The sequence below is a fragment of the Pongo abelii genome, chromosome 23 (genome assembly GCF_028885655.2).
Source record: "Pongo abelii isolate AG06213 chromosome 23, NHGRI_mPonAbe1-v2.0_pri, whole genome shotgun sequence".
Taxonomy (NCBI): Eukaryota; Metazoa; Chordata; class Mammalia; order Primates; family Hominidae; genus Pongo; species Pongo abelii.
Window position 1 is genome coordinate 27,944,527 of NC_085929.1, and position 16,605 is coordinate 27,961,131.

The 16,605-nt window shown below is 63.1% G+C and overlaps 1 protein-coding gene across 4 annotated transcripts; it reads right to left on the bottom strand.

Moving 5' to 3' along the window:
* Window positions 1–1,065: 1,065 nt before the first annotated feature.
* Window positions 1,066–16,558, bottom strand: ZDHHC8 (zinc finger DHHC-type palmitoyltransferase 8). 4 transcript variants are annotated; one of them, XM_024240121.3, is made up of 11 exons: window positions 16,313–16,558; window positions 9,004–9,125; window positions 8,684–8,841; window positions 8,427–8,599; window positions 8,102–8,204; window positions 7,616–7,707; window positions 7,305–7,446; window positions 6,981–7,101; window positions 6,788–6,897; window positions 4,568–5,568; window positions 1,066–1,276 (listed from the first exon to the last, which is right to left on the bottom strand). In XM_024240121.3, exons 1-11 carry the CDS (start codon window positions 16,414–16,416, stop codon window positions 1,066–1,068), a joined length of 2,337 nt encoding a protein of 778 aa, XP_024095889.1. In that variant the 5' UTR covers window positions 16,417–16,558. The 4 variants fall into 4 exon arrangements, with proteins under 4 accessions (XP_024095889.1, XP_063579026.1, XP_054399596.1 ...); XM_063722956.1 differs by having other exon boundaries at window positions 7,413–7,446; window positions 16,313–16,543; XM_054543621.2 differs by lacking the exon at window positions 1,066–1,276 and adding an exon at window positions 1,848–3,096 and having other exon boundaries at window positions 7,413–7,446; window positions 16,313–16,541.
* Window positions 16,559–16,605: the final 47 nt, after the last annotated feature.

The following is a 16,605-nucleotide window of genomic DNA, read 5'->3' on the forward strand; positions in this document are numbered from 1 at the left end:
GGCAGCTCCTCTGCACAGGGCTCTGACCCCCCAAGGCATCTTAGGAGGGTCTCCACTGACAGGCAACAGCAGTGAGGACTGGGGGGTCCTCAGGTCTTGCCCCCTGGGCCAGGCCCTCCCGGGGACCTCAGAGGTCAGGTTTTCAGCGCTGAACCTGCTGCTCCACTGACCTCATGCCCCTCATGCAACTCCCCTCCCTGCCTGGCCACCACCCTCCCAGCCCAGGTCCTGTCACCTCCCCAACCCAGGGCCCTGTCCGGTCCAGGGGACCACATTGGTAGACAGAGCTGATCAACACCAAAAATTTTATTTGGGGAATTAATTAGCAGGGGTACCCTTAAGAACAATAGAGAATGGTTTTGTGGCTTTCTCGTCCCCAAATGGGAGATGTAGAGCCACAGCCCAGGGTGGACCCAGGGACAGGGACCCTGTGACGGAGAAGGGCTGGCCGGAGTGCCACCCTGCCACAGGCCGTACCACTGCTGGAGGACACAGGGCTTGGGCCTCAGGCCCTCTGAGATCCCGCCGGCATCGTCTCTGGGTGCAGGCAGCCCCAGTGGGGCCCAGGCGGAGCTGGCCACGACCATAGGACCTTGGTGGCAGGCAGGGGCCAATGGCTCACCAGGCTGGTGGCTCCAGGAAGTTAAGGCATCTATCTGTTCATGTGTCAGGGGAAGGGCAGGAGGAGTGCAGAGACCTTCGGGGGCAACCTGAGACCCCCCCCACCCAGCCCAACCCATGGAGGCCTGGGCTCCCCGAGGAGGAAGTGGCTTAGTCTAAAGTGCTTGGTTGGGCAGGGAGGCTGGGCAAAGGTCATGCCGGTCCCTACAGCTCTGGGGCTGCCCCCTGTGGGGTGCTGGACCCCCTGCAGCAGGTGGGGGACTCCCTGAGGTCACGTGGACACAGGGTCTCGGGCGCTGGCAGGCTGGGAGTCTGTCAAGCTGTGGCTGGTGGAGCAGAGAGCCCAGCCCACCCCCAGCCCTGCCCCAGGGTCCATGGCAGTCTGACCTCCTGAGTCCCCAGCTGGGCTGTCCTGGGCCCCAGAGCCGCCTACTTGTCATCCTGCTAGGGCCCCGAGAGGCTGGGGAAAAGACTGGAGGCAGCCAAGTGCAGGCGGCACATGGTCCCGCGTGGGGGTGCCCCGGCGGCCTGGCTCCAGGGGGCCCGCAGTGGTGGGCGGTCCTCCGGGCGGCCAAGGTGGCACAGGTGCAGCCCAGGAGGCACCCAAGGCTGGCCACGCCGCCCCCATCCACGGGTGCAGGTGCCAATCCGCCCCCTGCGGGCCGCGGCGTCCGTGAGAGAGAAGCAGAAAGGTGGAGGTCAGCTTCGGGGCCCTACAGCCCGCACACCTCCCGCGCTGGGACACCCCCAGCCCAGGATGTCTCAGCCCTGAACAGCTGTGCATCCCTCACACTCCCTCAGCCCTGGCCCTGGCATGTGGCAGGCAGGAAAGTTCCAGCAGGTTCAGCGGCCCCCACAGAGCCCTGAGCCAGCAGGTGGCCCCTATGCACCCCCATTTCATCTCCCCAAGCCCTTGGGTTCCTGGGAGTCCCCTGTGGGTAGCGGTAGACCCAAGTCTTTCCCCCAAACACCCTGTCACTGCCAGAACTGACACAGACCCAAGGCGAGAGACCCTCACACTTCCCAGCCACAGACCATCGGCTGCCCCCTCCTCCCAAGCCTCTGACTCAGCCCAAGTTGGCAGAAATGTCCCTGAGGAACCCACCGACCCCTGCACACCAGACAGCAGCCATCCCCTCTTCTGGGGCCCGGCCCCTGCCCTCCCCTAACTCGGGATCCTGCAGCAATAGCCCTGGTCTTGCCCAAGGAAAGAATCAAAATAACTCTTTTTCTTTTTTTTAATAAAATTATAGATATATAGATGTAGATATAAAAACATAAAACAGACACAACGCAAGCAGACGCTGTCATGTGCTTACTCTCAGGTCCCTGACACCAAGGGAAGCACTGACCCCTCCCCAGTGTGCTTTCCCACGGCGCGAGCACCACAGCCAGGCCGGGGCTGGGGATGTGGCATGCCTTGGGGCGGGGTTCTCCAGTTTGGCAGGGAGGGCCTGAGGGCTGGGGAGGGGGCTCTGGGTGTCACCGGCCCCCTGTGGCAGCATCACCCCCGTGCCTGCTCCCGCCTGCCCCCCGTCGCCTCCCACAAGAGCATAAAGCAAAGGTTAAGGCTTTGATGAAAGGGACAGCGGCGGCCGGAGCACTGACACATCAGACACGGCGCGGCAGCACAGCACACAGACACGGGACACAAGCCCGCCCGCCGGGCAACACGGGACACACAGAGCTGGGCCCCCGGCCACAGCTGGCTAGCTGGCCATCTGTCCACCTATCCACCACCACCCAGAGCAGGCCAGGGCAGAAGCATCGGCCTTGCCAAGCTACAAGCTTCCAGCGGGGTCCGTGAAAGGCAACGCGTTAGTTAGGAGTAGCCTGGCGGGGGACGCTCGGTCTGGGAGCCCACAGGCTGTGTCAGAAGGACGGTGGGGGCCCTGGGTGCCTCTGTCCATCTCTGGAACCCGTCCGTAAGGGGACCATTGGGGGCTGACCTGGCGATGATCTGGGGTGCTGGGTGATGGCAGTGGGCCAAGCCTGGCTGAGAGAGGGTGCCCCGAAGAGGCTGACTGGGTCCCCTCACTGCCCCAGCCATGGGACAGGCCCAGACACAGACCAGCCCAGTGGCCCTTGTCCCAGTGAGCCGACTTCCCCGTGGGCAGATGAATGGACGGGCAGGCAGAGCGCTTGGGGCAAGCTGTGGAGGCGTGGCACTCTCTCCCGCCGATGGGTCCACACCAGGCTGGGGTGGCCTCGGGTCCCTGGGGCAGAGAAGTTGGTGGGGAGGGGGGGTGCGCTGCGGGGTCCTGGTCCCCGTGGCACCATGGCGGATGTGTGGCGGTCAGTCCTCACACCGAGATCTCGTACGTGGTCCCACCCACGCCGGACACCTTCTTAACCAGCGTGTGCCGTGTAGGGCTGGCAGAGGGCCCTGGGGGGCCGGTGGCAGGTCCCAGCCGGGCCAGGCCCGGGGACTGCCCATTAAGCTTACTTGGGGGAGTCTTCAGCTGAGGGTGGTCCCTGCATCAAAACAAGCACATACACACATGCACACGGTGAACACAGGAACACGGGGACAGAGGATGGAGGAGGCAGCAGGACAGAGACGACACGGACGTGGACTAGTGCAGCCGTGTTGTGGGGCCCCGTGCAGTCCCTGCCCTCTGGGCTTGGAGGGTTCACCTGGAAAGCAGGCGAGGGATGCAAAGCCTGCCTGGGGAGCGGCTGTGCCGTCACAGGACAGACAGATGTTGTCAGAACTGCCACCACACTCCCGAGTCCCTGGGTCCCTCCTAGCCAGCACTGGCTACAGAGAGCATGGGGCAGCCAGGTGGGTACTGAATGGAGCCCCTGCCGTGCCCTGCGCTGGGAGCCCAGCCGCTCTGCCTGGCCTCATTCCTGCTCTCTCTCAGGAAAACGAGGGGCTGCCCTCCTGCCCACCAGTGCTGACCAACAGCAGCTATATCTTTGCTGCTTAAACCTTCTTGAGGTGAGAGCCCTTTGTCCCTGGGCTGCAATCCCTGCCTGGCTGCAATGCTGCCCACTTCTAGGTCTCGTGCTCCCCATTCATCACACCCAATGGCAGCCTCCTCCCCAACTCCACAAAAGCTGAACAGGTCCCACCCTGTTGGGTAGAGGAGGCCCACTCAGGGCTGGACTGCTGTGCCCTCAAGCCCCTTTGTGGCCAAGTGGTCTGGGCTGGGCTGGGCTGGGCTCTCCCTCTGGGGCTGCATCTGCCGACGGGAAACAACTGCGCCTGTGCTTGAGGTTTCCAGGCCCGGACAGGGCGACAGATGCCGTGAGGACACCATGCGTCCGTGGCATGGGTCCTGGCCCCAGCAGGTGTGCAGTTCTCCTACCTGGGCCTGGGCCTGCGAGCCAGCTGATCCCGCTTTCTCAGTTACCAACCTGCTGGGTGCCTGGAGCCAGCCTGCTTTCTCCAGTCCTCAGTTTCCCCACCTAAGAGCAGGGAAGCCCCTGCTTCCTAGAACTATGTCCCACAGGGAGGGCCAGGGCCCGGCCACCCAGGGTGGCACATTCTGCTGCGAAGTAATGTCCTCAGCCCCAGCCTCCTAGAGATGCAGCCAACAGGCCCAGGGAGAGCCCTGGGTGGACAGGGCCACTGTGACCCAGGAAGCCAGAGCCACAGCCTAAAGGAGGCCCACGCTGCCGCATGACACCGGCCCAAGGAGAAAGCCCCACGGCCTCCCACATGCTGGGTCTGTGCCAGCTCTAGAAGAACGAGTCGTCAGGCTCAGGACACAAATTCTCATACCCTGTCCCCAGAGCATGCCCAGGACATCCTCAGAGCTGGGACATATGGGCTAGCCAGGGCCTTCAAGGCAGGGTGAGGCGCATCCTCCCGGTCCCATCCCCAGAGAAAAACTCAGGCCCCTGGGATGACCTATGAGTGCCCAGCCAAGAGGGGCCCTGCAGACGGCTGCACAGTTGCCCTGTGCCAGAAAGCCCACCCGCACCTCCTGGCACCCACCTCTGCACGGTCAGCGAGGGCGGTGGCTCTGGGAGGTCCGTGTGGATGAAGGCGACAGCTTTGGGGCCCGCGTAGGACGGTGAGTGGGGAGTGCCGGGTGGGGAGGGCAGGCCCTGGCGTGCGGGCGACCTGTGTGAGCCACTGCTGGGCCGGGGCCCCGGGGCGTTGCTGCTGGCCTGATCAGCCTGCAGGGAGGAGGACGACGTCCGCGGTGCACGGCTCACGGAGCTGGACAGCGAGGACAGTGACGTCTGCAGGGCAGGGTTGCGGGCGCCGCCAAAGCCGGGCCCGGCCACAAGGTCGTCTCTGGAGCCATAGCGCAGCGCGGGACCTCGGGGGCCCTCGGACAGCACACTGGCCTGCTGCAGGCTGTAGGAGCTGGGAGCGTCATAGACGCCTGAGTCGCCGAAGAGTGAGTCGGCCTGGGAGCGCAGCAAGCGCTCCCGCTCCTCCCTGTCCTTGCGCTCCTGGATGGATGCCATGATGGTCCTGGACAGGTTGTCGTAGCGCACAGGCGAGGGCTCCCGGGGCCGGGGGCCCAGCACAGGGCTGAAGCTGCGGGGCAGGGGCCGTGGCGGGTCGCCCGTTGCCCCAGGGTGCAGGTAGGGTGAGTGGTATCCGGCCACGCCAACTGCTGGGTGGGCAGGGCAGGCGTGGCCACCAGGCGAGCCAGGATTGAGCAGGCTGTCATAGGACAGGCTGCCGTTGCGGTTGGGCAGTGCATGGGGGGCAAAGATGCTACGGTGGGGCGTGGGGGGCCCACCCTCAGAGCGCAGGGGCTGCAGGGCCACGTGGTCCCCGCCCCGCCGGCTCGAGGCCTTGAGGCTCAGGGAGCGCAAAGCGCCCGAGAAGGCATCAGAGGCGCTGAGCGGTGGGGATGGCGGGTAGGCTGCGTGCAGGCCCCCTGGCCCATAGTCAGGGAGGTCCAGGCTTGGCTCGGACACAAAGTCCAGGCTACGGATGCTGTCGTCCCCCAGGGTCAGGGAATCAGGGCCTGGAACCTGCAGGGAGAAGGCATTCTCACCACTGCCCACCTGCCACCCCGCCTGCAGCCACCAGTCAGCACCCACGGGGGCCACACATGGCACCGTGGCCTCAGGAACTGGGCCTCAAGGAGCCATAAGAGCCACACAGTGACCCACGGCCCTGTCCCTGAGCATCCATGGCTGAGGGGCAGGGGCTCTGCAACAGGAGGGAGGCCACAGCTGGCTGTTACAGACACCTGGGGCTCTGTCCTTGGAGCCATGCAGCCCCAGGGGCCCACCGCTCAGGGCAGCCAGAGGGAGGAGGAGCCTTGTCTAGCCTCTGTGACGGGCACATAGACATGGGCTTGGGCTTGGGACAAGAGCCTCAGGAACCACAAAGCCAGAAGTGGATCAGGGCAAATGTGGGCTCAAAGCACTTGGCCAACCAGACCCAATCCCCCACTGGACCCAGGAGTCCCAGGAAGATGACATACCTGGAGCCCTCATCTCCAAGCAGGGCTGCCTCCTCCTGCGAGACACAGCCCCTACATGCCTGCAGACTCAGACCCTTGGCCAAGGAGGCCCAAACTCACTGCTTCACCCAGTGACTCTCTCCAGAAAAGACATCAATCCTGAGGGGAGAGGTCCCCGGGGATGGAGCTGGTCTAGGTGCACAGGGCCCAGCCACAGGCCTGCCCCTCAGGGTGGCCCAGAAGGAGGGATGGCGCCCTGGGGCTGTTCAGCATTCCTGATCACTGCACAGACCGCCCCGCACTGCCCACCATTCCAGTGACCACAGAGCACTCATGCAACTCAGGGAAGAGAAATGTGCTTTCTCAAGCAGGTCTCAAATTCTTCCAAAGTCTTCCCGTGGGCCTTACAGAGTGACTAATGGTGGAATTCCAGGCATCCTGGTACACAGTGCTCCTGGGGGCAGCCGCCCACCTGGCCTAGGGCAATGCCGGCCAAGGGACAGACGCCAAGCCTGGACGGCCCACGCCAGCCCCTCCCAGGACACCCTGCTCCCCTCTGTGGGTCCCAGCTCTGGGTGCACACAGGCAGGGTCCTATCCATCACACAAAGCCCTTGGTGACCCAGGCAGAGCCCTGACGGGCGTGGACTCAGGGGGTGTGGCCTCTGCTGGAGAGACGGGGCTCTGGGGGTGGGGCCTTCACGGGGTGAAGGCTGTGGGGAGAGCTCCTGGAGGCGGGCCTGGGGGACAAGGCCTGCCAGGGGGCAGGCTAGGCCTCCTTACCTGCTCGCCTGGTCCACAGAAGGGCGCCTTGGGACCCGTGGGGAAAGCCGGCCTAAACTTGTACATGGCAGGTGTCGGGGGGCTGGTCCTCTGCACCGACAGGGCACTCTCTGGGGATGCAGACCACTGTCAGACTGAGGTCAGAGGGGGGTCAACCCATATCCCTCCCCAGGTGTGGCTGCCCCGACCTCACCAGCACTGCCTGGGCGCGGGGTCTGCAGGTCACTGCTGAACGTGCCAGCCTCTATCTTGGGGGGCAGTGGCGGCCCCAAGTCCAGTGGCTTCTCATCCAGTCGGTCCAGGCTGCCCTTGGACTGGGAGGGGGTGGGGTCAGTGGTGTGTTGGGCTTGGATGAGGGGCAGGGCTTCACTAGGGATTCAGCCTGGGACCTAGCCCCCTCCCCAGAATCTGTCTATGGCTCCACCTGCCCCATCCACCTCTTCTAGGCCCCACCAACCTGCCTGTTTCCCCATCCAAGGGCCTGACTGCCAGCCCATCCCTAAGCCCAGGCCCCCACCTTGCTACGGCCCAGGCCAGCCTTCAGCCCGTTGTCACTAAGCTTGACCTTGAGCGGTGCAGCTCGGTCCAGGAGTTCAGGCCTAAGGAAAGGCGGCTTCAAACTCACCGCGAGCGGCAGCCGGGGCGGCTCCACCACGTACCTGCACCAGGGCACAGGGGTCAGTAGCCAGCCCACCTGCCACAAACACACAAGGGCAGGGCTGGCCATACCTGACAAGAGCCAAAACGGACCAAGAGGGTCTAAGACTGCCCGCCCCACACCCAGCAGAGGCCCCCCACCACCACCACCCTGCCCAGGCCGGGCCTCACCGGGGCGCCAGGGGGCTACACAGCACATGCTCCACATTCCCACAGCAGCCTCGGGTGAAAGGGTTCACACCCCCGCGGAACTTCCCAGTCACCTGTGGACGCAGGACCCTCAGCCAGCCTGGCCTCCCAAGGTCCAGGCCAGGGTGGACAGGGGGCTGGGCAAGGGAGCTGGGGTTCCTTAGAAGCTGATACTTGTGGAAAGTGGCTTGGGCGGGGCCAGGGCTGCCCCTCACATAGGTTACCCAGCCTGTCCTTGCAGGGAGCTGTAGGATTTCTGGGTCACTGGTGGCCACAGTGTCCACAGGCAGGATGTGTGCAGGGGACGGGGCAGGCGTGGCCCCACGTGGGGGTCTCAGAGTTGGAGCCTCGTCTCAACACAGCTGCACAAGCTACCTCAGGCAAGGGTGCCCCAGCCCCCACCCTGTCCCCATGCAGCCCCAACTCTCTCGGCCCTTTGGGGCCACCCATCCCCCATGGGGTCTGCACCTGCTCGTTGGTGGTGCGCCCCCGAGTGACCAGCACCACATGGAAGCCAGTGAGGCCAATGACAGGGATGAAGAAGAGGCCAGCCACACACATGACAGCCATGCTAGCCCGTTAAGGCCAACAGCGCAGGCCAGGACACCGCAGACCCCATCGCAGCGGCACAGAGCAGGTGCCTGTGGACAAACCCCCTCCCAACCTAGGGACGGCCACCTGCCCGTTGGGGATCCCTGGGCAGGAAGCAAGCCTTCTGAGGCTCAATCTCCCTGGTGAACGTGTCCCCGGTCCACATTGCCTCTGCAATGAGGCCCATAGGAACCAAGGATACGTGATGGTGGTGTGCGCGGCTCCCAGCCCCTCAGCGTGGTTCAGCACGTAGACCAGGCCGAAGGCCACGACGCCCACCATGTGTGCACTGAGTGACAGCAGGAACAGGAAGAAGTAGCGATAGTTTCGACGCCCGATGCAGTTGTTGACCCAGGGGCAGTGGTGGTCAAAGTCCTGGGCGGGAGCAGTGCATCAGGGCACATGGCAGGCAGGGATGTGGCACAGGGCTGGGGGAGCACAGGGCAGCAGGGCGGTCACCTCTACACAGTTGTCACAGACGCTGCAGTGGGAGCAGCGCGGCGGGCGGTAGAAGTGGCACGTGGCGCACCACTTCATGCGGACCTGGATACCTCGCACATCCACGTTCTTATACAGCGGAGCCCGGAAGTCGTCCTCCTTGTCCTCGTCCTCATCCGCTACAGACCAGGAGCCAGGCAGTGAGCAGGAAGTTGACTTTCCTGGCAGGTGAATCCCTCCCCCAAGTCCAGCCCACCCACCAGGAATCCCTAGGGCTGTCTCAAGTTAGCCACTCACACTCTAGTGAAAGTGAGAGAAGCTGCCGCAGCACAGGGCCCTACCTCGGGGGAAAACACCAGGGTCCATGAAAGTGGCCATGCTGAAGTTGGCCAGGACAAAGAGGAAGATGATGCCATTGTAGACGGGAACAGCTGGGGACACAGCTCGCGTCAACCACGGGCACCTGCAGTAGACAGTGGGGGCAGAGAGTGGAGTCTGGGGGTGCAGAGGGGATGCAGGGGCAGAGCTATGTGGTGCGGCAGGCTGGGCCTGCAAGGTCACCCTCAGAGCTCAGAGGCAGTGGGGAGGCTGCCACAGCCCTGCCAAGAAACCTCAGCCACATCGCTCCTTCGAGTAACAGCCAGAGGCTGTGCGTATCAGTACAGCATGTGGGCTACCCGTGCCCTGACCCAGCAACCTCTCAGGGCAGCCGTCTCAGAGAGGCCCACAGGCCTAAGGTCACCCCATTCCAGCGATGCCCCTGGGCTCCATCACTGGGGCGGGGTGGGGGGCGGGGGCGGTGCACAGGCTGGAGGTGGGAGCCCCAGATGGAAAATGCACCACGATGCCTCATCCAGGCCTGTCCCTGGCCCAGTGGGGCCTCTCACCAGGCAGATTCTGGGGTGTGGGGAGCCCCAGTCCTTGGTCAGTAAGTGCATGGGGCATGTCTCCCCTACTCTTCCCAGTCAGGCACATCCCCATCCAGACAGCCCCTTCTTTTTAGTTTGTCACCTCCCTCCCCAGATGACAAAGTAGAACACTTAGGGACTCTAGAAATGCACAACACCCCCCACCACTTCCCATCTTCCCAGCCATCAGCACTTGGTTCCAAGGCCACCCCCTCTTCCGGGAAGCTTTCCAGGACTCCAGGCTGCCCTCCGCAGCTTCCCTATAAGGTGTGCCCTCACACACCTTCCTGAAAGGCGCCTTCCTCAGCCCTTAACGGGCCTGGCCCGAGTCCCCTCTGAGGAGACCTGCCGGTCCTTGGGCCACACGGCCTGCAGCGGGTTCCTAAATCCACCTACTCAGCTTCCAAGAAGCCCCTCTGGCCTCAGGCTCCTCGTCTCTCCCCTGCGCACCCTGAGACAGCTGCTGTGACAAGCAGCAGGGACAGGAACACAGGGGTTTGTGTCCCTCGCTGCACCCAGGCCCTCTGCATAGTCAGGGGGCTAGTGGGGATCCCCCACAGCAGCCCTGACCTCTGTGGCCACTAGCAGTGGATGGGGCCCACACGCTGCCTACCACTCCAGCGCACGTGGCCACGCTGCTGCACCCACGCCCGCCTGGCCAGCAGCCAGCCCCGCCGCCCCGGCAACCACCTCCACGGCAGCAGAGCTTCACTATTTTTAGTGGAAAGCAAGAGGCTATTTAAAGACTCCGCTTCCCACGACAGCCATCCTCGGCGGGGCCAGAAGCCCAAGTTACCCTTCCTCTTGTCCAGGGCCCAGCCCATGGAGGTAGACACCGGGGTGAGGACACAGCTGCGGCCACAGCTCCCTCTGCTGGGAGGGCTCTCCCTGTCCCTGCCCAGTGGCTCAGCCCCCAGGCTTCCTTCCACCCTCCCCAGCCCTGCCTGGCACACAGGCAGCACTCAAACATGTGCCTGGCCTCCAATGCAACGCCATTGAGCAAGGACCACAGGACCCTAAGGCAGGGTCAGCCCAACAAGGTGGGCACAGGCAGGTGAGCAGCCCTCCAGGGAGAGGCAGGGCCTGTGGAGCTCCCCACGAGCCTTCTGGGGAAGGCTGGCTACGTAGTCTGTGCAAAATGAAACTGTGGGCCCCTTATTTAAAAATTATAGAGAATTTCAAGATGTTGACAGCAGAGCATTAAACCAAATGCAGGGCCTCATGGTGCCTGTGGGGCTGGCCTGCTCTGGGAAGGGATGGGGTGAGTGCCATTGATCAACCCTCGGGCTGCAAGGAGGGAGGCAGCCTCTGTCCTCCCAGTGCTGACCTCAGGATGGAAGCCTCGGGGGCCCTCTGCACCTGCGCTGGCTGCCAGCCTGCCTCCTGGCCCTAACGGGGGCCTTGGGGGTGTGTTCGCCCATCAGGCAGGCGGGGCCTGAACCCCATGCTGACTTGAGCTCCCTGCCAGCCCAAGCAGGTGGTACTGCCGTGTCCTCCCTGAGCCTGGACTCCCCCGCACCAGGCGGGCTGGACAGCAGCCTTGCAGCCATGGGGCTACTTTGGGAAATCTGCAGTGTGAGTGGGTCCCTCCTGCCCAGTGCGGGTACCTGCCACATGCCTGTGAGGGCCCATATGGGCCCTAAGCCAGGGGATGGGGAGGCTTGTTGTGGGTTCTCTGACTGGGACCTGAGCTGCTGCCCACCCCTCCAGTCCTCCAGGGTGAGGCAACTGTCCTCTCTGTAGTCCCCAAGGTCGGATCCTGCCTAACAGGGACCAGCTCACAGGCCAACCCACCAGGGCCCAGAGCTCTCAGGGCTCAGTGGGAGAGAAGATGAGGAGCACATGCAGGCACGTACAGACACATGTGTGAAGACATGGACACACGCACAAACATGCTCCAGGGCACATGTGCATGGGTACATGTGCACACACACAAATATACAGGCATGTACACACATAAACACACAGACAACCTGCTCTGGTGCACAGAAGGCACACATGCACACATGCAATCATGTCTGCATACAAAACACATACACATGCATGAACACTTCCATGCAGACATGCACACGTGCACACGCTGGCACACATGCGTGAACGCAGACACGCCTGCACATCACTCACCCACCAAGACCTATGTGTGAACACACATGAACACAGGCATGCATAGACACACGCCTCCTCACACTGCACCCAGCCCTATCCAGCCTCGGCTCGGCTGCCCCTTACTCTGGGCCTCAGACACGGCCCTCCCACTCTCTGGGCTTCCCTTTGCCCCTATGTGGATAGGGCAAGTGTGAGGACACACAAGCACTCTCAGGGTGCGCAAGAACAAGGGAGGACACACGAGGACATGCAAGGATGCATGAGGACACATGGGGACAGGGGAGGCCATGTGTGGATGCTCAGGGACACTCAAAGACACGTACTCCCACGGGCAGGGCCCAGCAGGCAGTAGTCTGGGTCCAGGCTCGGGGAGGCTCCACTCCCACCCAGACCTGATGGTGCACACCAGGCTTGCCTGCTGGAGGGCCAGGCAAAGACAGGCTCTGGGCCTGGGCTGGAGGTGGAGTGTCTGGCCCGCCATGTCCCTCTGAGCCCCTCCTGGCTGGCTCCAGCCAAGCTACGGGTGGAGGGCAGGTCCAGGGGGCCCAGCCCGGAGGTTCCAATCCCTCCTCCAGGGCCACAGGCAGGGACATGCACCACCACCATAGGCCCCACCCGGGCTGAGGCCCCAAGTCCCGCCTGGGCTGGCAGGGAGATACCGCCCAGCAAGGGGGGGTGGCTTAGGGGCAGAATGTCCGCCACAGCTAAATGTGGAATGGAAAATTTTAACTCAGACGTTTTCATTTAAATCAGGTTCTTCATTAGCACTGTTTGTGTATGAGTGGCACTCACCCATGGGGCGCCCGGGACCGGCGGGGCAGAAGCTGCTGTGCCCTTGTTAGGCTGGGCCTTTGGGCCTCGAAGTACCTGCACCTACCTGTCCAATCCCTACAGACACCTGGACAGATGGGGAAACTGAGGCTCAGGGGCCAGGAATACCCCAGGCCACATGCGGTGGGTCCCAGTAGGGGGGCTCACACTGCGTTTTCACCCCCAGGTTCCCCAGACTCATGAGGTCCCAGTCAGCAGTTCAGTCCCTCTTGGCCCACCAAGGCTAGTCTGGCCCAGGGCCTGTTCTGACTGCTGTCCTGAGCTGGGCCTCCAGGCAAGGAGAGGGCTCAGGATGATCTAGGGACCAGCCACACCATCCCAGATGCCCCAAACAGAGATAAGCCAGCCTGGCTCAGCCCCAGGCACTGGCAGCCTGCCAGGCAGCCTCAGCCCTCGAACATTCACAGGGTCCCTGTCATTCTGCAATGTGGCTCTGGAGTGAAGTCAGGGCAGGGTCGGGAGCTGGCCTAGGGGTCTTCGAACCTCTGCCAGCAGCTGACCCAGCCTAGCATTATACCATGGTATAAAGGGCTTCTGAAGCCCAGGGGGACACAAAACCCCCAGAAACACAGGAAGGGGCCGGGAGCAGTGATCACACATGTAATCCCAGCACTTTGGGAGGCTAAGGCTGGCAGATCACCTGAGCTCAGGAGAATAGCCTGGGCAACACGAGACCCCATCTCTACTAAAATAAATAAATAAATAAATAAATAAATTAGCCAGGTGTGAGGGTGCCCACCTGTCATCCCAGGTACTCAGGAGGCTGAGGTGGGATGATCACTTGAGCCCAGGAGGTCGAGACTGCAGTGAGCCGAGGTAGCACCACTGCACTCCAGCCTGGGTGACAAAGTGAGACCCTGTCTCAAACAAACAAACAAACAACAACAAAATCCTAGGAAGGCTTCCTGAAGGAAGAGGGCCTCTGAGAAACTGCCCTGCTGTATGTGCCCCATCCTGAGAGGGTACCCTTCACAACTGGGCATCCTTCCATGCCCAGACCCTCCTAGAGAGATGTGTGAATGTCCTGCTGGTCCCAAGACCCTTGGCGATCTGGCTCAGGGAGGGGTCCCTGGTTCTCAGGCCTCCAGCTCCCCACACCACGACACCCAGAACTCCTGCCCACCTGGTGCATGGGTGAAGCCACCCCACCGGCAGCAACTCATGTTTACTGAGTGTAGAGAGGGGGCTGAGGCCACTCACTGTCTGGTAACGTCCAAAGAGCAAACAGTGAAGTCGGGAACCCTGTATAGGCACTAAGGGCAGGGATGGGGGGCACAGGAGCAACCTGCTCCCCTTCCTGTGTGCCTGGACCAGATACAGGGCAAGAGGTTGGGCAACAGGTAGACAAGTGGCCTGCCCCAAGAAGGGGGCCGCCTGGACCCCTGCCTACCCAGAATCAGCACAGCTGCTATGGGTGGCATCAATGGGCCAGCCGACCCAACAGAACCCCTTCTCAGGAACTGAGCAGTCTTAGAGGAGTTCAGCAGAGCCGGGGCGGGTCAGGGAAGAGGCCAGGATCACTGACAGCCATTCGGCCCAGGGGTGTGGCCTCACCTGCCCTGAGGGGGCAAGCAGAGCTTCTTAGCCTTGCTAGGTGGCCACTGCGCATCAAACCCAGGTGAGCACCCAGGCCACCATCCTGCTACAGGGACACATGGCATCTTCTCCCAGGTGCAGGGCTGGCAGAGGTCAGCATAGGCCAGGTGTAGGGTTGGGTGCAGGCATGGCCCACACTGCCCCAGGAAGGAACCCCATACCTCAAGACTGCTGGTGTCGCTGAAACCAGAACCCCAGAACAGAGGAGGAGAAACTGGTGCTCCATGCCTAGGGCTGGAACCACCCAAGCGCTCCATGCCTAGGGCTGGAGCCACTCAAGAACTCCATGCCTAGGCTTGGGTCAGGTTCACAGTCAGAGTCATGTAAAGCGCCCTCTGACATCACGCGTGAGGGAACCAGCAGCTGCAGCCACCACACAGCCAGGCTGCAGACGCAGCGCCAGGAACAGAGGAGCCCTCCAAGGAGGACAGGAGATGGGGGGTGTGTGGGGTTGATTTTAATTTCTTAGCATATTTTTTTTTCTGTATTTCACAAGTTCCCCATAAAGAACATACTTTTTTTTTTTTTTTTTTTTTTGAGACAGAGTCTTGCTCTGTCACCCAGGCTGGGGTGCAGTGGTGTGATTTCGGCTCACTGCAACCTCCGCCTTACGGGTTCAAGCGATTTTCCTGCTTCAGCCTCCTGTGTAGCTGGGATTACAGGCGCCCACCACCACGCCCGGCTAGTTTTTGTACTTTTAGTAGAGATGGGGTTTCGCCATGTTGCCCAGGCTGGTCTCAAACTCCTGACCTCAGGTGATCTGCCCACCTTGGCCTCTCAAAGTGCTGGGATTACAGGCATGAGCCACTGCGCCCGGCCCACACATTACTTTTAAAGTCATGAGAAAGGACACTGAATTGCATGGACCGAATAAGGAACCAAGCCAGACCCCCCCACGGACAGAGGCCCTGGGGACCAGCACTGGGCTGGGCCCACCCCTCCAAAAGCCTTGGTGGGATGTGTCCCCCCAGGCCAGGCTCCCCAGGCTGCCCCCCACCCACCTCTCTCTGCCCCACACCAGCAGCATCTAAGTGACAAGAACACGCTGGCTTGCCCGAGCCAGAAATAAGCCCGTCCACACAGGCCTTTTTTAAACATGCTCTTGGCAGCCTGCGGTGCCCACCCAGCCCCAGCCTGCAGGTAACTCTCTCGCCTCCACGGGCACCCGATTCAGCCTTGCCATGCACGTGGGGACCTCCCAAACTCTTGCAAAGGTGATGAGCACCACAGCCCCTACCTGCCCCTCTCCAGGCTCACATGCTCAGGGGTGGCCCCACCTTGGAACAGGTGGCCATCGTTTGTGCCACCTGGGCTGTGTCTCAACCCCAGATTGGTGGAATGGGGGTGGGTGGTTGAAGATCTGTGCAACCGAAGCCTGGAGTCCCCAACCCTCCTTGTGCCTGAAGGAGCCCTGGGGTGACCCCACAGCCACAGAGGGAGGCTGTGCTGTCCGCATGCCTCTCTGGTCCTAAGCCAGCCTGTATCTTGGGTGAAGAAATTGAGGCTGGAGGGGCCCAGTGTTCTGCAGGCGCGGGCTCTCACTCCCAGAAACATGACCTCAAGGGTCCTGGTGTGCACCATGGCCAGCCCACGGAGGTGCTGTGCTAACATCGGGCCCTGGGTGTGACCTGGCCTGGGCCCTCCAGCTGTGATGACCACTGGGTCTTCCTGAGAAGGAGGCCAAGGGCCAGGCCCGGGTCACCAGTGGCTGTGGGGCAGGCATGTGGCAACCAGGCCAGGCCACACCTACGTGGGAACAACTTGACTCTGGCCCGGGGCGGGCAGCCAGGAGGAGACCCGAGAGGCACCCACGGCCACCTGCAGAGAAGACTCATGGTTCTGGGTGGCCCACGTCCCCTCGGGGGTCCCATGGGGAGGGAAGGGCTGCAGCCACACCCTGGGCAGCCCGGCCTCCTCCCCTGCCAGGACCCAGCGCTCCCCGCCAGGGCCTGCCTGGACCCTCCCGAGGTGCCCAGCCCGCGCTGGTATCCCCACACAAGGGACTCACCCCGGTGCCCGGGACGCCCGCACACGGCTTCAACTCCCCCGGCCCCAGCGAGGGGAGAGAGACTGCCATCGCCTGCAGCTGGCGCCCCGCCCGCCCACTGCCCGGGGCCCCACCAGCCCCCGCGACAGCTGCCCCCGTGTCCGGGCTGTGCGGGCCCTGCCCATCGCTGCCCCCGTGCCCCCAGACGCGGCGCCGACTCACGTGAACACGAAGAAGAGGGTGCTGGAACCGACCAGCAGCGCGGCGGCCGTGGCCACCGGGATGTACTTGGCGGGTTTGAGGCGCGTCCCGGGGCTGCGGGGCATCCTGGGCGCCGCGCCGCCGCATCCCTCCCCGGGGCCGGGCGGGCGGGGCCGGCCGGGGTCGGGCCGGGGTCGGGCGGGCGGGCTGGACGCGGCGCAGGACCCGCGGCGGCGGCGGCGGCGGCGGAGGAAATCCCACCCCACGGGCGGCGGCGGCGGCGGCGCGCTGATGTCAGCGCGCCCCTTAAGGTG

Excerpts from the sequence above, each read along its gene's own strand:
- ZDHHC8 (XM_024240121.3), bottom strand. The coding sequence starts at position 16,416 with ATGCCCCGCAGCCCCGGGACGCGCCTCAAACCCGCCAAGTACATCCCG. Across the intron at positions 9,126-16,312 it reads ACCCTCTTCTTCGTGTTCAC|GTGCCCGTGGTTGACGCGAG; the intron begins GTGAGTCGGCGC and ends TGTCTACTGCAG. Across the intron at positions 1,277-4,567 it reads CCCTCGCTGACCGTGCAGAG|GGGGCGGATTGGCACCTGCA; the intron begins GTGGGTGCCAGG and ends CGCGGCCCGCAG.